The sequence below is a fragment of the Asterias rubens genome, chromosome 8, assembly GCF_902459465.1.
Source record: "Asterias rubens chromosome 8, eAstRub1.3, whole genome shotgun sequence".
NCBI lineage: Eukaryota > Metazoa > Echinodermata > Asteroidea > Forcipulatida > Asteriidae > Asterias > Asterias rubens.
The window spans coordinates 18,803,377-18,824,674 of record NC_047069.1 but is presented as its reverse complement, the minus strand read 5'-3'; the positions used below and the strand labels follow the sequence as shown (position 1 = coordinate 18,824,674).

The following is a 21,298-nucleotide window of genomic DNA, read 5'->3' as shown; positions in this document are numbered from 1 at the left end:
TTCATTTTGCTATAAAGTCAAATTTGAGCAAATAAAACTATTGCTTTGGCCGGGAGTCGAACCCGGGTCAATTGCTTGGAAGGCAACTATTCTCACCGCTATACCACCAACGCCGCTTGCAAAGTTATCATTAATTACTTTCTTTTCATTTTGATATAATATGAAATTTGAACAAATAAAACTATTGCGTTGGCCGGGAGTCGAACCCGGGTCAATTGCTTGGAAGGCAACTATTCTCACCGCTATACCACCAACGCCACTTGCAAAGTTATCATTTTGCTTTTTTTTCATTTTGCTATAATATGAAATTTGAACAAATAAAACTATTGCGTTGGCCGGGAGTCGAACCCGGGTCAATTGCTTGGAAGGCAACTATTCTCACCGCTATACCACCAACGCCACTTGCAAAGTTATCATTTTGCTTTCTTTTCATTTTGCTATAAAGTCAAATTTGAGCAAATAAAACTATTGCGTTGGCCGGGAGTCGAACCCGGGTCAATTGCTTGGAAGGCAACTATTCTCACCGCTATACCCATCAACGCCACTTGCAAAGTTATCAATTTGCTTTCTTTTCATTTTGATATAATATGTAATTTGAACAAATAAACTATTGCGTTGGCCGGGAGTCGACCTCGGGTCAATTGCTTGGAAGGCAACTATTCTCACCGCTATACCACACACGCCACTTGCAAAGTTATCAATTTGCTTTCTTTTCATTTTGATATAATATGTAATTTCAACAAATAAAACTATTGCGTTGGCCGGGAGTCGAACCCGGGTCAATTGATTGGAAGGCAACTATTCTCACCGCTATACCACCAACGACACTTGCAAAGTTATCATTTTGCTTTCTTTTCGTTTTGCTATTAAGTCAAATTTGAACAAATAAAACTATTGCGTTGGCCGGGAGTCGAACCCGGGTCAATTGCTTGGAAGGCAACTATTCTCACCGCTATACCACCAACGCCACTTGCAAAGTTATCATTTTGCTTTCTTTTCATTTTGCTATAAAATGTAATTTTAACAAATAAAACTATTGCGTTGGCCGGGAGTCGAACCCGGGTCAATTGCTTGGAAGGCAACTATTCTCACCGCTATACCACCAACGCCACTTGCAAAGTTATCACTTTGCTTTCTTTTCATTTTGCTATAAAGTCAAATTTGAGCAAATAAAACTATTGCGTTGGCCGGGAGTCGAACCCGGGTCAATTGCTTGGAAGGCAACTATTCTCACCGCTATACAACCAACGCCGCTTGCAAAGTTATCATTTTGCTTTCTTTTCATTTTGATATAATATGTAATTTGAACAAATAAAACTATTGCGTTGGCCGGGAGTCGAACCCGGGTCAATTGATTGGAAGGCAACTATTCTCACCGCTATACCACCAACGCCTCTTGCAAAGTTATCATTTTGCTTTCTTCTCATTTTGCTATAAAGTCAAATTTGAACAAATAAAACTATTGCGTTGGCCGGGAGTCGAACCCGGGTCAATTGCTTGGAAGGCAACTATTCTCACCGCTATACCACCAACGCCACTTGCAAAGTTATCATTTTGCTTTCTTTTCATTTTGCTATAAAGTCAAATTTGAGCAAATAAAACTATTGCGTTGGCCGGGAGTCGAACCCGGGTCAATTGCTTGGAAGGCAACTATTCTCACCGCTATACCACCAACGCCAATTGCAAAGTTATCATTTTGGTTTCCTTATTATTTTGATATAATATGTAATTTGAACAAATAAAACTATTGCGTTGGCCGGGAGTCGAACCCGGGTCAATTGCTTGGAAGGCAACTATTCTCACCGCTATACCACCAACGCCACTTGCAAAGTTATCATTTTGCTTTCTTTTCGTTTTGCTATTAAGTCAAATTTAAACAAATAAATTTATTGCGTTGGCCGGGAGTCGAACCCGGGTCAATTGCTTGGAAGGCAACTATTCTCACCGCTATACCACCAACGCCACTTGCAATATTATAAATTTTGCTTTCTTTTCATTTTGCTATAAAGTCAAATTTGAGCAAATAAAACTATTGCGTTGGCCGGGAGTCGAACCCGGGTCAATTGCTTGGAAGGCAACTATTCTCACCGCTATACCACCAACGCCACTTGCAAAGTTATCATTTTGCTTTCTTTTCATTTTGCTATAAAGTCAAATTTGAGCAAATAAAACTATTGCGTTGGCCGGGAGTCGAACCCGGGTCAATTGCTTGGAAGGAAACTATTCTCACCGCTATACCACCAACGCCTCTTGCAAAGTTATCATTTTGCTTTCTTTTCATTTTGCTATAAAGTCAAATTTGAACAAATAAAACTATTGCGTTGGCCGGGAGTCGAACCCGGGTCAATTGCTTGGAAGGCAACTATTCTCACCGCTATACCACCAACGCCACTTGCAAAGTTATCATTTTGCTTTCTTTTCATTTTGATATAAAGTCAAATTTGAACAAACAAAACTATTGCGTTCGCCGGGAGTCGAACCCGGGTCAATTGCTTGGAAGGCAACTATTCTCACCGCTATACCACCAACGTCACTTGCAAAGTTATCATTTTGCTTTCTTTTCATTTTGCTATAAAGTCAAATTTGAGCAAATAAAACTATTGCGTTGGCCGAACCCGGTTCAATTGCTTGGAAGGCAACTATTCTCACCGCTATACCACCAACGCCGCTTGCAAAGTTATCATTTTGCTTTCTTTTCATTTTGATATAATATGTAATTTGAACAAATAAAACTATTGCGTTGGCCGGGACTCGAACCCGGGTCAATTGATTGGAAGGCAACTATTCTCACCGCTATACAACCAACGCCGCTTGCAAAGTTATCATTTTGCTTTCTTTTCATTTTGATATAATATGTAATTTGAACAAATAAAACTATTGCGTTGGCCGGGACTCGAACCCGGGTCAATTGATTGGAAGGCAACTATTCTCACCGCTATACCACCAACGCCACTTGCAAAGTTATCATTTTGCTTTCTTTTCATTTTGCTATAAAGTCAAATTTTAACAAATAAAACTATTGCGTTGGCCGGGAGTCGAACCCGGGTCAATTGCTTGGAAGGCAACTATTCTCACCGCTATACCACCAACGCCACTTGCAAAGTTATCATTTTGCTATAAAGTCAAATTTGAGCAAATAAAACTATTGCGTTAGCCGGGAGTCGAACCCGGGTCAATTGCTTGGAAGGCAACTATTCTCACTGCAATACCACCAACGCCATTTACAACATTATGAGTTGCTGATTTTCAAATAAAGTTAAACAACAAAGCTTAGGTCAAATCAAAACGTTTGAATAAGCACTTCATTCATAAGTTAACAAAACCTCAAAATGTCAACCAAGCCAGACAATCGCCGTTACTAAAGAATACACCGTTGACCTCTCACAGTTGATGACAAACTTAATCAAACGAGGTCAAGCGTAGTCTTTATCCTCAAGTCTCAACCGCTAATAAGGTAATTTAGAAGCCAGTAAGAGGATACCCACACCAGGCAGTGTGGGGGAATGAGTCACGTTTACGTGCTCAGTGTCTAGGCTATAGGGAGGGTAGGTGTGAAACGCTGGCCCATCAATGCTTCTTATCAAACCGCGTAAACGTGTCAACGTGATGCATGGTCATTACTGTGTGTATACATTCTTACTGTTAGGTTTCAAAGAAGATGGCAGTTTGACGAGCTTAGTTCCACAGAGAGCGATGGCGTTCTTTACTTATACAGTGACTTGTAAACAGGTCTCGTAAAAGGTCTTGTAAGTGAACAGTATTGAGGACAAGTTATAGTTCTTGATACTTTAAACTTCACTTCAGTCAGTATTACTTGTAATATAAAAAGCACCATTCATTTTATATAAACGTAACTCAACATTTAGTCAATGTCTTTAAATACCTTAAGCATCTTTTTAAAAGCAGTAGTTTTTGAACAGTTCTTGATGTACACATTTATTCTTGAAGACATAACATCGATAATATAATTTATTAATATGTTTACATCAGTTCGCCAAATTGAGTCCGTGTGCACAACATACTTGTTGAAATGGGTACCAGATCTGGGATAACAAGGAGTTTGGTGACCTTGGATCATGCTCAGTTGATTTCAAGTGAATTCAATTGGTTTTTCCAGTTGAAGTGCCCTTTAAAAACAAAATGGCCTTGCCCTCTCAAAAATGGAATTCCAGGCCTTACTTATAAGCATGAATTACTAAAACTAACGTGGGCCATTTTCGTTTGTTTTCGTTTCCAAAACGCACATGTTGAAGTGCACTTTCCTTGCCGTCTTAAAGATGATTTTCTCAAAGCCTAATTAATAATATGAAACACTAAAACTACCTCCATGTTGTCTTTTTTTCCACACGCACATGCGCAGTATGTGATCTCTTCACAAACGGAATCCTACTAATAGGAGCCGATATCGAGACGCCATTGATCCCCACTGCGCTGTCCTACAGTGGTACCTTCCACATCCCTATCATTATCACATCACTCTCCAAGCGGGACATGGGACTCAATACCACTGGGACTAGAGACTACCTGGTATCCTTGATGCCGTCGCTGGTGCCCGTCGTGGTTGACCTAGTACGGTTTCACCAGTGGAAAAGATTTGCATTTATTTATGACGGCGATAAAGGTGAGTGTATGACAAAACTCTTGATGGTTTTTAGCACGAAACAATAAAAAAAGGTTGTTGCATTTTTATGTAGTTAGGGTCTATATCAGATTTGAAGAGCGATTTGTTTCTTCAAGAGCGGCTCAATTTTGTTTTATTTTAATTTAACAAAAAAGTTAAAGATAGCAGATTTTAAAAATTGTAATTTTTTTCCCAGGACTACTCCGGCTGCATGCACTCATGGAGAGGCTCTCATTCAAAACCTATGACGTAGCGTTCCGGAAAATCAACAACAGGTCCTCAATAATCCAGACACTCCGGGAGTTCCGTGATACCAAACGCCAGCAGATCATTTGCGATACAAGCAACAAGAACACCAAGTTACTAATGGAACAGGTTTTGAACACTTTCCCCTCTCTTCTTAAATACAAATCGGTTCCTTGTCCGTGTGGGTTTTGGAGCTTTCCAAAACTGGCAAGGGTCCAGTTGTTAAGTTTGGTGTCATTTTACTGATTATGATGACCTGTTCCTGATGAGAATATGCCATAGTTCATACTTCATTCCGTACATGTAAAATGTGATAAACTCTGAAAAACTCGTTCACAAAGTCTAATATGCATCCTTAAAACTCCCGAGGGCTTGGCACCCCCACCTTATCCCGTCGTTGGACGGTACAGTATTTATATCCATACCATTAACAAAAAGTTATAAATAATAAAATGTTATCCATCTAAGAACACGTTTTTGAATTAATTCTTTTGTAAATGCCCAACTGTTGTCCATTATCAGATATGTGGTGGTCTGTATTTGACGCGATATTTTGAAAAGTATTTAGAACCTGAGTGGAGATCGTTTTCTGCCCCTACAACATCTCCGAGACTTGAAACCTCTTTTTAGATATAATGTGGAATGATCTAGTCTAGGAAACCGATAAATACGACTGTTTGTGTGAATGGCTTATTTAGTCATTGGAGAAAGGATTGATTTATTGGTGCATGATCATAATTTTAAGGCAATTTCGCAGGTGCACACACTTATTAATCGTATTCTTTGATATTTGATAAAACTACCCCAGATACCACTGCTTGGCATGGTGACTGCATCGTATCACTACATATTCATGGATCTTGTGAGTATAAAAACAGTAATCATAAAAAAAAAAAAAAAAAAAAAAAAATACTTAAAGACACTGTACACTATTGGTAATTGTCAAAGACAAGTCTTCTCACTTGGTGTACCTCAACATATGCACAACATAACAAACGTGTGAAAATTTGAGCTCAATCGGTCGTCGAAGTTGCGAGATAATACTGAAAGAAAAAACACCCTTGTCACACACGAAGTTGTGTACGTTTAGATGCTTGATTTCGAGACCTCAAATTCTAAATCTAAAGTACCCAAATCCTTTAAAGGCAGTGGACACTATTTGTAATTACTCAAAATAATTATGAGCATAAAACCTTTCTTGATGGCTAGTAATGGGGAGAGGTTGATGGTATAAAACATTGTGAGAAACGCTCCCTCTGAAGTGCCATAGTTTTCGAAAAAGAAGTAATTTTCCACGAATTTGATTACGAGACCTCATAATAAGAATTTGAGGTCTCGAAATCGTGAGACAAGGGTGGTTTTTTTCTTTCATAGTTGTCTCGCAACTCCGACGACACATCGAGCTAAAATTTTCACAGGTTTGTTATTTTATGCATATGTTGAGATACACCAAGTGAGAAGACTGATCTTTGACAATTACCAATGTCTTTAACCAGTATCTCACACGCGTCTATTATTTATTGTACTACGAGTTTACCAGTGTGTGGGTCAAATTTGTAATATTATTTGTCCTCATAATTTTTATCAGGATATTGATAAAATCAACATGGAGAAGTTTCAATATGGTGGGATGAACGTCACCGGATTCAACATCTTGAATGAAACGTCGTTTAACTTCATCCAGATGAAAAGAGCATGGGATTACATCAAGTTACAGAATACATCGACCATAAGCAGACAGAAGAATGTACTGACTGTAAGTAAACACACTCTAAACACCGCGGGACCAGGGCCCAATTTCATAGAACTGCTAAGCACAAACATTTGCTAAGCATGAAATGTCGTCCTCGATAAAAACAGGATTACCAATCAAATTTCCACGTGATTTTTAGGATAAGCAATTTAACAGCTGAATACAAGTAATAAGCAACATTCAACAAAAGGAAATTTAGTTGGTAACCCTGTTTTTATCAAGGAAGAAATTTCACGCTTAGCAAATTTGTGTGCTTAACAGCTCAATGACATATTGCCCTGGGGTCAAGCTAAAAGGAGAGCTGCTTATGCAGACAAAATGTTCTGACGATATTGTGCTTAGCAACGATTAGCATGATACCAGTCAGTGTCACATTAAGTTTTTGGATGGCGTCACTCTAAATGCGAGGGATTTTAAAGTGAATCCCAAAAGATTGTAGTTAGGGATCAATTTCTTTATTCGAAACTGAATCTTTTAGATTTTAAATGTTTTTTTTTTTGTTTTTTGTTTTTTTAAATCTTAAAATGGACTAATCATGTGAGTTAGTTGTGCTGTAATATAGCTACTTGTTGTGCTCTATAAAATTGGGCCCAGAATGTGGATGTCACAAACAATTAAGACTAATCTATTTCGAGTTTGGACGAGTAACTGGTCCTAACTTAGGGAATTTGACTTTATTAGTATGAGTTTTTCTTAAAAGTATTCTTAATCCGTTTATCTGAAAATGTTCAGAATGTTTTAATTGTTCAGTTGTTAACCTCAGTAAAGCGCCTCGAAAATAGATTTTTTTTTTAGTGAATGGTGTTTCAAAGAGTATCACCCGCTCTAACGAAAACAAGTTTAACTTTTACTTTTAAAGGCAGTGGACACTATTGGTAATTGTCAAAGACTAGCCTTTACAGTTGGTGTATCTCAACATATGCATAAAATAACAAACCTGTGAAAATTTGAGCTGAATTGGTCGTTGAAGTTGCGAGATAATAATTAAATAAAAATAACCCTTGTCACACGAAGTTGTGTGCGTTTAGATGGTTGATTTCGAGACCTCAAGTTCTAAATCTGAGGTCTCGAAATCAAATTCGTGGAAAATTACTTCTTTCTCGAAAACTATGGCACTTCAGAGGGAGCCGTTTCTCACAATGCTTTATACCATCAACCTCTCCCCATTACTCGTCACCAAGTAAGGTTTTATGCCAATAATTATTTTGAGTAATTACCAATAGTGTCAGTGGCCTTTAATGTTCAGGAACCATGACAAAAATTTAAAACGTTTCTTAAGAAACACTTAAGAATTGGTCACGTGATATATTGTCGACCAAATTTTTATTTCACTGCTACTAATAATTAGCGGAATTTTTCGAGCAATGGCTCAAATGAAAGCTTGTAACTTTCTCGACCCCCATCAAAATACCTATTGAATTTTAAATCAAAATTTTGGGGTCAAATCGGCCAAAGATCTGACATAGCATCTGTACTAACTTACCCACAATTAACATACTCGATTACTCTTACAGCATAGATCCGGACTGATGATGGACCTTGTCGATGTCATGGACAAGACGGTGAAAATCTTAAAACAAGAAAAGAAACTTGAACAGTTTGACAATCGAGGCCAGAGGAGTTGCGACGATGATCCGTTCAGACCATGGGAGTTTGACAAGAATGTTCTCCGGTTCTTGAAAAGGGTATACAAAAACACAAAAAACCTAAATGATGTATTCGAGTTGTGTAAGTTTGCAGAATTGTATTTGTGATTTATTGAGTGAATATTGGAACCGGGGGAGTAGGTTGTTGAGTAAACCTGTCCACTTAAAGGCAGTGGACACTATTGGTAATTACTCAACATATTTACTAGCATAAAACCTTACTTGGTAACGAGTAATGGAGAGCTGTAGATAATATAAAACATTGTGAGAAACGGCTCCCTCTGAAGTAACATAGTTTTCGAGGAAGAAGTAATTTTCACGAACTTGATTTTGATACCTCAGAATTAGATTTTAAGGTATTGAAATCAAGCATCGCAAAGACAGCTTCGCGCAACGATGGTGTTTCTTCTTTTATTATTATCTCGCATCTTTGACGACCGATTGAGCTCAACTTTTGACAAGCGAGCAGACTGGTCTTTGACAATATTACCATTAGTGTCCAGTGTCTTTTAAATTCAACGTCCAGTATTTACCAAAGTGTTTTAAATAATATGTAAACACATTTTGTCACCTTTAAAGCCAATACAAGGGGGCTCCGCGCTGTCGAGCGACAAGTTTTTTGCTTGTTAACATTACAACAACATCATGTGGGTCAATCCACTGTTTGAGTAATTATTGTTGTAGCCAAAAATAAAGTGCTCCAACTTTTTTCATCCAGAAGTGAATTGTTATTTAGAGTAGTTTGTACATCTCAGTAATGAAAAGTGACTAAATTGTTGAATTATAGTTGAATCCCGGTTCGAATCCCGGTCGTGACATTTGTGTCTTTGAACAAGATAATTTACTAAAATAACTTCTCTTCACCCAGGGGTATAAATGGGTACCTGCAAGGGTAGAGGTTGGTATTGCGAATGAAAAAAGCCTTTGTAGCGATATAAATGGTTGCCCAGGTTGTATACTCCCAAGGGAGCTGAGAAACATTAAAAAGGGATGTTATTGGCCCTATGGCCAGGGCACTAATGTTAAAGGAACACATTTCCTTGGATCGGTCGAATTGGTCTTTGAAAAGCGTTTGTAATCGTTTTTTTAGAAAATGCATATGGGTAAAAAGATGTTGTAAAAGTAGGATACAATGATCCACACAAACATGCCTCGAAATTGCGTGGTTTTCCTTTTACCTCGTCGACTAACATGTCGGCCATTTATGGGGGTCAAAATTTGAACTCCCATGAATGGCCGACTGTGTTAGTTCGCACAGTAGAAGGAAAACCACGCGATTTCGAGGCAAACTTATGTGGATCATTGTATTCTACTTTTAAAACATCTTTCCAACCATACGCATTATATAAAAAACGGTTACAAACGCTTTTGTTTTGACCAACTCGTCCGATCCAAGGCAACGTGTTCCTTTAAGCGCATCGATACGTTTATTGTGAAATGCGCTACATAAAAATTTGTTATTATTATTATTATTATTATTATTATTATTATTATTGTTGCAGGTGTCCTTTACAGGTGCTACTGGTCCAATATCTTTTAATAATTTCGGAGAGAGATCAAACTACGTTTTCAATATACTGAGTCTGTTCGATGACGGAATGCAAAAGGTATAAACCCGCGAGAAAGTGTGAGATCTTCGTCCGCTCACAAAAGTCAAACATTCTCTAAATTCTGAATAATTGTGAAAAAAAATAATTCAAATCTATTTTCTTATAGAAAATAGGAGTGTACCTCCTGTTGAGATCAATATTTGGAAATGGATGTTTGACTTTAAGGCCCTGCAGTAGTTAATATTTAATGTATAATGGAGTAATGATTTGTGTAGGACCAACTCATTTTAAGAGACCGTGGTCTCCAATTCGGTACCTTGTGGAGACCAAGGACAAAACAAAAAAGGGAAAATAAAAGGACTCCATCGGGAAATTCTAAAGACCGGGGTTCTCCAAAAGGAATGTTGTGTACAGGGACAATAGGAATAACAAAAGATGTCTCCACGGGGATGCATTTTTGAGAATGTGTGAACAACAGTGTTGCTGCTTTGCCGTGGCAGAGCGGTAAAGAGCATCGAACTCAAGCTCTGGTGTTTCTGCTCAGCAGAGTGTGGGTTCGAGTCCCGGTCGTGACGCATTTGTCCCTGAGCAAAACTATAATTGCTTCTCTCTACCAATTTGTGTCAATATTATAGCCCCTAAAAGGACAGATGTCAAAGCATTTTTTTCGAACTGCATTTGTATTAAGTAAAAAACATAACCCCCCTATTTAATTTTTTTTTCTTGGGATCAATTTTATTTTCGGTGTTAAATAAAACGATGGATCTCTAAGTTCTTCGAACACATATTCTTTTTTAACAGATTGGAACATGGGATGCCAAAGCTGTGAAACAACTTAAGTTTGACAACGTTGCCTACGCTAACGGCAATGGTCCTGGCAACTCCAAAAATAAAACCTACTTAGTAACATCTGTAATTGTAAGTAAACAATTCTATGCAACAATGGCAACTTTTTGTGTTGTTATTCTTTTTTTTTTTTGCAACGCCAATGACCAAAAGAGCCCAAGCTGTCACAAGTTTGTTATTTTGTGCATTATTTTGGGACACGCCTAGTGAGAATATAACTGGTCGTTAACAATTACCAAAAGTGCAAACAGCGTCCATGTATACACCTTTTGTACTATTGGTGCACCATGGTGGCAATAGACGTGCGGTGAATTTTTGAATAAAGTTGGGAGTCAATTGATCCTCACCAATGTAATGTACTCAGGTTTCCAGCGGTTTCCCTTGTGATGTGGGGCTGACTATATCACACAAAGGGAGCACATGCAGGTACTGCAAATTAACTCTCTTCTGATCAACATTCCAAAGTGCTTTAAGCTGCCTGGTAAAAAAAAATATCTTTATAAAAGAACTTCGTCAATTGAGTCAACTGATTGAATGTTTTCACAAATGACGAATCTCTTGCAAAACAGGATAATGTTTACATTACGTCATTGGGTGGTACAGGCAAGTTGGGCCAACAACAGAAAGGTCTTGGGTTCGAGTCCTAACAATAAACCAATGTGGTGGTCGATATGGGGGGGGGGCATGATTGTACCCTCTTCTTATTGTGTGCTGATTGTGTACTATGAATCCAAGGAATTCTTTGAGGAGAAGGAGAAACCCGTGTCACTATAAGGAAACTGCTGGAAACCTGGGCATAGTTAGCTCTGGTTGGACTCCTCTTTTGCAGTGGCACTGACCTCTCTTACCAGGGCTAAGGGCTTTGTGTACTTAAAAACACCAGTCATTTATGACATCAACTCCAACTTCCTCCATGCTCCAACTGAATCCCAACGTATTATGGGTTGATGTGGCTGGCAGCTGAAGGCGCCCTTGCATGCCTGCTTCTCGCCACGTTGTAGCCGCGTCCTTCGCAATTCAGCTCTAGCTGCGAGTAAGGATGATTAACCCCCAAATTATTATTATTATTAAATAAACCTCACGCAGAATATTGGCTTTCTTTTTTGTTCTCCTTGGATGAATAAGACATTGCTCTGTTGCTACATTCTCACACTGTTATCCAACCTTTTAACTTATCCCTCTTTCTAAATCTCTTCACTTAATACAGGAACCCCCATACTTGATGTTGAAGGAGCCCCGACATCTATATTTTGGTAACAATAGGTACCAGGGCTACGCCATCGACCTACTGGAGGAAATCGTCAAAAAGACCCCGTTTAAATACAAGATCAACCTGGTGCATGATAAGGCATACGGGATACCCATCAACGGCACGTGGAATGGCATGGTGGGAGAGCTGGTAGATGGGGTAAGTTGAATAATTATTTTAAGGAGAATGGACGAAAAAGTGTAGATTCGTGGATAGTAATAGGAACGAATCTACACTTTAGAGTCTATTCTCTCTGACTTAAACTTTTTTCAAAACCTTTGTGCAAATGACGTTTGGTCACATTTATAACTATTTTTCAAGGTTTATAATAATAATAATAATAGTAAGACTTGTAAATGCGCACATATCCACCCTGCTGGGTGTTCAAGGCGCAGTAAAACCATAAAAAAACAAAAACAAAAACATAACACAAAGAAAAACAGACACAACAAAATTAACCCTTGAAAACCTTATAAGCATAGTAGTTACGAATTACAGTTATTTTCAAGTTGAACTGTCACTTTAGTTTGTTAATAATCTACAGATAAGTAGTTTCAGATTCGTAAAAATAAGTTAAACTTTCTTTAAAAAAGTGACGTAACAGAAATAGTTTAATCTAAGGGTTAATCTTGAAGAAATAGAGAGATGTTTGTGGTGAGGTTTAAGATAATATTGATTTAAAAACCAGCCTTATCGTTCATATCATGGGGTACATTAGAAAATAATTCACCAAGAAAACACACACTTTGTATCCTTGCTTCTACTTCTTTTAGTCGTTTTCTATCAGGAGGCAAACTCATATAAAAGTATAATATAACACCCACATACCTGTAAACAAAGACATTGTGGTGAAGTAATTGAAAAGTTTAACAAGTTGAACGTAGTGTCCTCAAACAACTGAAATTTGTCTCGTTAGTTTGCGTTGATATGGGGGCGGATTAAAGGCAGTGGACACTATTGGTAATTGTCAAAGACTAGCCTTCACAGTTGGTGTATCTAAACATATGCATATAATAACAAACCTGTGAAAATTTGAGTACAATCGGTCATCGAGCTTGCGAGATAATAATGAAAGTAAAAACCATCCTTGTCACAGGAAGTTGTGTGCGTTTAGATGGTTGATTTCGAGACCTCAAGTTTTAAATCTGAGGTCTCAAAATCATTGTGGAAAATTACTTCTTTCTCGAAAACCATGGCACTTCAGAGGGAGCCGTTTCTCACAATGTTTTTTACCATCAACCTCTCCCCATTACTCGTATCAAGGAAGGTTTAATGCTAATAATTATTTGAGTTATTACCAATAGTGTATACACTGCCTTTAAACCTACATCAAGAACAACACAAACAACAAATACACAAAAATACCGTACAAATTCTTTAAAAATGACTGATTTGTTTTATGTATTCGATAGTATCATCACCGGGATGTATCTCTACACCACACTGCATAATCCCTTTTTCTTTCCCTCATTGATGAGAATGCGTGCCTGCAATTATTTATCATACCTTTTTTATTTTCACAGAAAGCGGACCTCGCTGTAGCGCCGCTTACGATCACATCGGATCGAGAGAGAGTCATAGACTTTACCAAGCCCTTCATGAGTTTAGGCATCAGTATTATGATCAAGAAACCCCAGACGACTAAACCGGATGTGTTCTCCTTTATGCACCCTCTGTCCTACGAGATCTGGATGTGTATTGTGCTCGCTTACGCAGGTAGAAACATTATTTTTAATGTCAAAACATAACATAAATAAGGTAAAGATCTAGAGAGCTCGAGGTGCACTACAATTTCCGATTTTTTTGGTTTTCACTTTTAACGCTGGTTGAATAAACAATTCCAATTCTAATTCTAATTCTGACACACAAAAAAGAAGTCTAATCACCACTGTTCCGTGTCTTTTAAACTCCTTACTAAACTGTATACAAGATTGTTTTTGTTAATTTGAGTTAAATGTTCATTTACAGCAAAAGCGAGGACAATCTAACACCAACTGTTAACCCACAGTCATCATTTTGATATTTAATACATGAATGCGTGATCAAAACATTGGTTGAAAGGCGCGAGACACATTTTGAGAATTACTCAAATGTTGTTCGCATAAAACTTACTTGGCAAACTTATATGTGAGAAACGACTCCCTCTGAAGTAAAGTAGTTTTTGAAAAAGATGCATTATCTTCTTCAGGCTATCTGAAAGCAACCAAAATGTTTAAAACAAGGATGTTTTTTCGTTCATTATTTTCCATCAGCAACCTTGACCAATTGAGCTCAAATTTCCCTGGCCAGGTTTGTCATTTTATTGATATGGTGAAATACACCAAGTGATAATACTGGTTGTTGACAATTACCAAAGGTGTCCGGCAGCCAATTTCACTAACGTCGTCCCCAGTCCTGAGGGTAATCCTAAGTTAAGAGGAGTCTTTCTTAAAGTCTAAACGACAACACAACATATCGAACCGGTGTCTCACTTACATACTTATGGTCGAAACGTCGGGCCTTTAACTATATTTCGGTTTTAAAAGAATGATGTGAAAGTTACATTTACTTTTTTATTGACAGGAGTAAGTGTGGTGTTGTTTCTCGTAAGTCGCTTCAGTCCCAAGGAGTGGTACCCGATTGAGTACACTCGGGTACCGACAGACGAGGCGCCGAGCGGTACCAATCAACTCAACGATAAGACTACCAATGACTTCGGAATCACAAACAGTCTTTGGTTCTCGTTCGGAGCTCTCATGCAGCAAGGATGTGATATATCGCCAAGGTATAACAACTTTGTCATCATTTTTAACAACTATTTATCTCGTCTGTCTATACCCTCTTTCGCTTTATTGCATGGGGAAAGATTCGCTCTGCCCCAGCGGCCAGGTTTAGCAAGGCGCTGGGGCCGAACGAAGGGGAAAGCCTCGTAATCGATTCTCCATTTCACTCTATCATGTGCTGTCTGTAGCCAAGCCCTATAATGTACTTAGTTCATCTCTCCATCTTCTGATTTGTCGCCCTCAGTTTCTTGGAGTCCGGTTGGTTGTTTTGCATGCCCACCTGTTGTCACAATTTCTTGAGGTGACATGCCTATACAGCATTTTCTTAAAATTCCCCCGTGTTAAAAGAACATTACAGAATTGGTTTTGCTAGCAAAAAGTTGCTGGCAGTGTTAGCACTTAATGTAATTCACCATCTACATAAACTTACAAACCTGTAAAAGTTTGAGATCGATCGGCCATCTGGGTCACGAGGAAATAGTGAAACACCGATTACACATTTTACATTGCATCGATGCCAAAACAACAATAAATAAAACGCTCACTGAGCGATAAACTCCAAACGCGGAATTAGATTATTGATTTCTCATCAAATATGAAATTTCAGATATTTCAAGGGATGTTTTATACTATCATCATCAATAGACCGTGTAAGTGTTATGTAAATCTGTGATTTTCACGATTTTGTTTCTTAATAATAATCGTGTAACGTTCCTTTAAAGGTCATTATATAGGAATGGTAAAGACAACGAACACTGTTTAATTTTAGTCAACATTACATACACTGGTCAAAATGCTGAACATTTTATTCGGTTTTTCACTATTTTGTGCACTCAGACAAAAAACCAAATTACAGAAACAAAACAGTTTCACGAAAAAACAAAACCTATAGAAGCCTTTAGGATCACATCAAAGCAAATGAAATCACTTTTCAAAATGGCAAAGAAGGAACGTTATATTAGAACAATAAAGGAATAATATAAAAAAGAACAAACGTATACACATTACTAATGTTACAAATTCAAAAAAACATTCTGAGCTAAAGACTCCATTAGGTAATAAGATGTTCACGTGAGAAGGTACCATATTATTCAGGGCCCTATTTTATAGAGCTGCTTAAGGTAACAAGTTTGCTTACAAGTTTGCCTAAACGATTATAGGTTATAGCTTAGCAGGATTCCAGAGCCAGAAAATGTGCGTGCGATATGGTTGCTTGGCTGGTAACCATAATTTCGTTGTGCTTAGCTACTTTGTATGCATAAACAGCTGATTAGGCCCTAGTTATTTATTTTTTTTTTAGTGTTCTGTTTCGGAGTTTTTATAAATGTTTGCATATTTAGATTTTTCCATTTCTACCAATTGTTAATGGACAGGTAAATTAATTAAAGTGAATTGAATATGCGTGTGGAAACTTAAAACATTCTCAATTTCAGAAAAGAAAGGAAACAAAGTAAAAATACAAGACTTCCTCTGGACATCTTCCTTTTAGGTCGTTGTCCGGTCGCATCGTGGGGGGAGTCTGGTGGTTTTTCACCCTCATCATCATCTCGTCTTACACGGCCAACCTCGCTGCTTTCTTGACCGTCGAGCGAATGGTAACAAACATCAAATCAGCCCAAGACCTCGTCCAGAGCAAAGACGTTTCTTACGGCATGCTTGGGGAGGGATCCACGCTGGAGTTCTTCAAGGTAAAAGTTCGGGAGGTTTTGATAAGAATAATTAGTTAATTTTTAATGTTTACCCATGTTATACACCGATGTGTTTTGGCGCTGTATGCTCACTTCTTTCCACGAGTTCTGCGAAATTAGAATCACAGGCAGATTTTTCGGATTTAGGGGAAAAGCCCAATATATTAAATCATATTCATTATCCCCGATGCAAATTTAACATTTAAAAATTGGTTTTGTAAAAAATGTATCCATAACAATAATGAATCAATATACACACCAAGCTGGTCCCTCATGACCCAGCCTCATTGCGTAAAAATAACTTTAATTGTGATCGACATATTAATTACACTGGTGTATATTTGGTTTGCGGTAACACCATGTGTGTATCTACTTGCCAGGTAGAGTTTGTTCGGACGATGACTAGAGCAAGCTAGTCGAAACGTTGAGACCAGTTTAAGAACTGACTCCACGGCAGGACATTTGATTACGATCCTATAAAGCTAAAGTGGTAGTCCCAGCCTATTCTCTATACCATTTGCCCGGGTAATAAATAAAAAGAAGACCAGTTCTTTTCAGAATTGAGAAGTCTCCCGAACACCCGAACTGTCTACTCCGCGGTGGTAGAATAAAGAAAGAGAATTTTTTTAAGAACAAACTCTACCTGGCAAGTAGATACACACATGGTGTTACCGCAAACCAAATATATATTGATACCTTACCAAGCATCATTATTGTGCTCATATTGATTCCCTTTACGGTAATTATAATTATATGGTAACACCAATGGTGTTAATTTCAACACCCCAGTTTGTGCAGTGACAGGGTTATCCAAGACATTGGTTAAAATGCAAGACACTTTGCAATTTTGTTGACGTTAATATACAAAAAGAGTTACAAACATTTCCAGTTGAAAATAACTCTACAACGTTATTAGCCTTTTTGAGAAATGGTGGACAGTTATCGGTCTGTCCTGTGTGGTTCTTGTCTATACAGACAATTTTACCCCAACAAAATAGTGTCATAGTAATGTGTCGACCAGATCTAAAAAACATGTTTCATGCACTGTTTCATAGCAATCCAAAATCCCCCTGTATATGGATATGTGGACTTACATGAACAACTCAGAGAGGTCGGTCTTAATGACCAGCAACGAGCAAGGGGCTGAGAGGGTACGTCACATGAACGGCAAGTTCGCCTTCTTGATCGAGTCCACAATCAACGAATACTTCAGTCAGCAGAAGCCATGTGACACCATGAAGGTGGGACAGAACCTTGACTCCAAGAGCTACGGGATTGGTGTCTCCAGGAACCTGATTAAATTCAGGTTGGTTTGTAATGAATTCTTACTTCCCTTTTTTGTGTTCAATGTCCCAAAAATGTGGCCGGGTGTACATAGATAACGACTCTCGTATTCATCGTAATTCTTTGCGTGTAACGCAGTAATTAAAAGAAACAGAGCGCGCTTCGTCCCCCACTCCCCATCCTACCTCCAACCAGTGAGGTTCGCCAACTATTTAGTACTTTAACCAAAAGTTCCCTAAATCGTGTGCTCTGAGGCTACGTGAAGCCTGAACTTGGCCCGGTGGTGTTTTCCCCTTACAAAAGAGGGGTCGAGCTAACCAGGCTTATACGTTAAATTATTAAAATAAGCCATGAAGTATACGGGCATTTCTTGAGGTTATAGTCGGTTTAATTAGGCCTCAGAAATCACAGGCAATATTGTTTATACTGTTCGGCAGATCCGAACATTTCCTTCTATCTTTCCAAAAGCTCCCATGAAGCATAATCCAGTGAACATACCTAAAATAGGCACGCTGTCTTTGAGTATGGCGCCCTCTGCTGGAGGTTGAAAGAAGGTAGCACATTAGCCTGTGGGTCTGACGTCATTCTTCGAGGCTCGTGATAACGCCAGAGACCGGCATCAAAAACCGGCGTGTAGTTTGACCTTTGACCTCAGTCATTTCACAAAGAGATACGCGACGACAGGCGGCAGTACTGCATGTACTGTTTGGGCCTGGAAAAGGTCATGTCACTGCACGTATCCAATGATATCATTGTATCCAATGGAATCACTTGATCTAGCGGCGGGAAAGACAGGGGACCAGTCTAGTAGCACATTAGACGGGTCCCATGTTTTTATCCGTCAGATGGCGCAATTTTCTTCTTTAATTCATCGCGGTTGATGACTGCTTCGCTCAAGATAGACTGGTCCCCTGTCTTTATCCGCGATGACAAAGACAGGTATTGGCTATACATAACCAGTGATTTTATTGGATAAACCATGCAGTGACGTAAGCTTTCCATATATATGTTTTGATTGATTAAATAAGATGTGGGTGCACCTGAAAAACATCACCTCGGACGGACCAATCAAAACACAGTATAGTGGAAACTTACTTTCGATCATCTGCATACAGTGTGCACGTGTGTTTTATGTACGATGGACGGGGATTGACGTAGGCCCAACGACAGATCTCTGGCGTAATTCACAAGCCCCTCGAAGTGTGACGTCAGATGTTCAGGCTAGTAGCTCATTAGCCTACCCCATAGATGCAGCCAACTTAATAAGGAGAAAACACTGTGTCGATCTCATTAATTTGAGAACCCCCCCCCCCCCAAAAAAAAAAAAAAAAAAAAAAAAAAAAAAAAAAAATTGTCAGTGTAAATAGTTTGCCCAATTATGACCTGGGGGTTGTTGGTTGTTGACTTCAAACTTTATGTCTTTGGGATGACATTGGGCCCTAAAAAAATTGGTCGTTCTTGCTGGGAGGTGTAGGGACATCAAATTAAACTGGTGTACGGGTGTTTTGGCTGGGAGGGGAATAACTTAACGGGCCGCAATTTTGATGCGTGTATGCGATGGCCAGCGTGTGGTACGAAAAACAAAATTGCTAACGGACTCCCCGTGTTAAATTGAGCAGAAGATTAAAGTTTAAAGGGTCAATGAGTAACTGTCCCTTTATTTAGAGTTTAGAACTTTATGGTATGGGAGTTTAAATATTGGAGTGCACTCCTATGAGCTGCACGCAGGCCTACATGTGCAGTTTTCTTGGTTTCAAGATGGCGGCTAATGACGTCAGTGCATTTAATCCAGAACTGAAATGATCATACATACTACAGTATCATGATTGTATAAAACATATTATTGAAATTTAGCAGAATTAAGCTCAAATAAGTATAAGAGGGAAAACCGTTGCTTTTTGGCACTTTGGTACAAAATAATTGTTTAGTAATCCCGAAACAGTTTAGAGTTTGAGTGGTTTCTTTAATGTGCTGAATGAACACTCTGACATTATGCAGGAACCTTATTCCACATATTTGGGTCAACGACACAGAATGATCTGGACAAAAATAGAACCATGAGTTCTTGGCTCAACGAAAAGGGAACTATTAGAAGATGATCGAAGTTTTTTCCATTAAGATATCGTATGAATAATATTATCTGTAGTGTAACTCGGGGTTTATTTATAGTGTTCTTTTTTAAACCATTTAATAATGCTATCCGTTTAGTAGTTATTTGTTCTTGATTATGGTATTGGTTGTTTGTTATTTTCTTTTGGCATTTGTCTGTTTTCTAACAGTGACGATTTGACGCTAGCCATTCTGCAGTTACGGGAGGAAGGAGTGCTTGATGCACTGCAGAAGAGATGGTGGTTCGATAAGGGTGAATGCCATGAAGCCAACGCGGTAAGAAGACGTAATCAATGTATCATAACATTTGTTGCATAGTCCCTGTTTTAGCAAGCGAAATCTTGGGTTTTCATCATACAAATAAGGGACAGACCATTTTTGCCGTCAAGCCTTTCGCTGGTGGCAATGTTTTACATAATAAAATATGACTTACACTATTGGTAATTAATCAAAATAATTAGTAGCATAAAACCTTACTTGGTTACGAGTAATGGGGAGCTGTTGATAATATAAAAACTTGTAAGAAACGGCTCCCTCTGAAATGACGTAGTTTTCGCGAAAGAAGTAATTTACCACGAATTTGATTTCGAGACCTCAGAATTAGATTTCGAGGTCCCGAAATCAACCATTTGAAAGCACACAACTTCGTGTGACAAGAGTGTTATTTTTCTTGCATTATTATCTCGCAACTTCGACGACCAATTGAGCTCACATTTTCACAGGTTTGTTATTTTATGCAAATGTTGCGATACACCACGTGAGAAGACTAGTCTTTGACAATTACCAATAGTGTCCAGTGTCTTTAAAGGGATAGGAAGGGTTGTATGTCTCCCAAATGAAGATCTAAACTGTATAAATATGACTAGTAAGTGTTGTCCATGCATTTGCTGGATAACTCATGCATTAATATTTAATTCTTTATTGAAAGTGTCCACAAGGAGTTTGACCTATCCAACACAGCTGATCACTTGAGGCTCTTACAAAGTGTACAAATACACCCAAACAGGATTTACAAACGACTCGACTTAGGCAGAAACTAGCACAAATAAATGAATTAACATTGATTATTATTTGTCTTAAATAACAAATAATAGAGCAGATTGTTGTACAATAGGTAAACCTCTGGGCAAGAATTAGTCCGGATTTCGGGTTCCGTGGGGGCTGTCAATGTGAACAAGAATAATGTGTCCAAAAGACACATGAATGAATCAAACTGACGCAGAATCTGAGTTAAAGGCACTGAACACGTTTGGTAGTTTGCTAGCCTGTGAATTTGGCCTCAATTGGTCTTTGAAGCTGCAAGAAAATGATGAACGATAAACACCCTTGTTGTACAAAATAGTGTGCTTTCAGATAAGACTAAAAGGAAGCCTTTTATTATTGTCCTTTTTTTATACTATCAACAGCTCTCCGTTGCTCATAAACAAGAAAGGTTTTATGCCAAAATATTTGTTGAGTATTACCAAATGTGTAAAGTGTCTTTAAAGGCAGTCGACACTATTGGTAATTTCTCAAAATAGTTATTAGCATAAAACCTTGGTGAT

The 21,298-nt window shown here is 38.3% G+C and overlaps 1 protein-coding gene and 18 non-coding genes across 20 annotated transcripts in view; 1 reads left to right on the top strand and 18 right to left on the bottom strand.

The window, feature by feature from the left end:
- The window catches only part of LOC117293400 (glutamate receptor 2-like), a 44,183-nt gene that overhangs the window by 16,254 nt on the left and 6,631 nt on the right, over positions 1-21,298 (top strand). For both annotated transcript variants that reach the window (XM_033775717.1, XM_033775718.1), the window contains exons 3-15: positions 4,361-4,621; positions 4,818-4,996; positions 5,676-5,729; positions 6,456-6,623; positions 8,135-8,305; positions 9,769-9,873; positions 10,618-10,734; positions 11,870-12,070; positions 13,435-13,627; positions 14,474-14,675; positions 16,163-16,361; positions 17,417-17,667; positions 19,925-20,030. In XM_033775717.1, the coding sequence (XP_033631608.1) occupies positions 4,361-4,621; positions 4,818-4,996; positions 5,676-5,729; positions 6,456-6,623; positions 8,135-8,305; positions 9,769-9,873; positions 10,618-10,734; positions 11,870-12,070; positions 13,435-13,627; positions 14,474-14,675; positions 16,163-16,361; positions 17,417-17,667; positions 19,925-20,030 (2,207 nt within the window). The remainder of the gene's footprint in view (positions 1-4,360; positions 4,622-4,817; positions 4,997-5,675; positions 5,730-6,455; positions 6,624-8,134; positions 8,306-9,768; positions 9,874-10,617; positions 10,735-11,869; positions 12,071-13,434; positions 13,628-14,473; positions 14,676-16,162; positions 16,362-17,416; positions 17,668-19,924; positions 20,031-21,298) is intronic.
- On the bottom strand, positions 42-113 carry Trnag-ucc. Its single transcript has one exon. It is a non-coding gene; the product is annotated as a tRNA-Gly (tRNA).
- Positions 186-257, bottom strand: Trnag-ucc. Its single transcript has one exon. It is a non-coding gene; the product is annotated as a tRNA-Gly (tRNA).
- On the bottom strand, positions 328-399 carry Trnag-ucc. Its single transcript has one exon. It is a non-coding gene; the product is annotated as a tRNA-Gly (tRNA).
- Trnag-ucc lies at positions 470-542 on the bottom strand. Its single transcript has one exon. It is a non-coding gene; the product is annotated as a tRNA-Gly (tRNA).
- Trnag-ucc lies at positions 896-967 on the bottom strand. Its single transcript has one exon. It is a non-coding gene; the product is annotated as a tRNA-Gly (tRNA).
- Trnag-ucc lies at positions 1,038-1,109 on the bottom strand. Its single transcript has one exon. It is a non-coding gene; the product is annotated as a tRNA-Gly (tRNA).
- Positions 1,180-1,251, bottom strand: Trnag-ucc. The gene has a single exon. It is a non-coding gene; the product is annotated as a tRNA-Gly (tRNA).
- Trnag-ucc lies at positions 1,322-1,393 on the bottom strand. The gene has a single exon. It is a non-coding gene; the product is annotated as a tRNA-Gly (tRNA).
- Positions 1,464-1,535, bottom strand: Trnag-ucc. The gene has a single exon. It is a non-coding gene; the product is annotated as a tRNA-Gly (tRNA).
- Trnag-ucc lies at positions 1,606-1,677 on the bottom strand. The gene has a single exon. It is a non-coding gene; the product is annotated as a tRNA-Gly (tRNA).
- On the bottom strand, positions 1,749-1,820 carry Trnag-ucc. The gene has a single exon. It is a non-coding gene; the product is annotated as a tRNA-Gly (tRNA).
- On the bottom strand, positions 1,891-1,962 carry Trnag-ucc. Its single transcript has one exon. It is a non-coding gene; the product is annotated as a tRNA-Gly (tRNA).
- Positions 2,034-2,105, bottom strand: Trnag-ucc. Its single transcript has one exon. It is a non-coding gene; the product is annotated as a tRNA-Gly (tRNA).
- On the bottom strand, positions 2,176-2,247 carry Trnag-ucc. Its single transcript has one exon. It is a non-coding gene; the product is annotated as a tRNA-Gly (tRNA).
- On the bottom strand, positions 2,318-2,389 carry Trnag-ucc. Its single transcript has one exon. It is a non-coding gene; the product is annotated as a tRNA-Gly (tRNA).
- On the bottom strand, positions 2,737-2,808 carry Trnag-ucc. The gene has a single exon. It is a non-coding gene; the product is annotated as a tRNA-Gly (tRNA).
- Positions 2,879-2,950, bottom strand: Trnag-ucc. Its single transcript has one exon. It is a non-coding gene; the product is annotated as a tRNA-Gly (tRNA).
- Positions 3,021-3,092, bottom strand: Trnag-ucc. Its single transcript has one exon. It is a non-coding gene; the product is annotated as a tRNA-Gly (tRNA).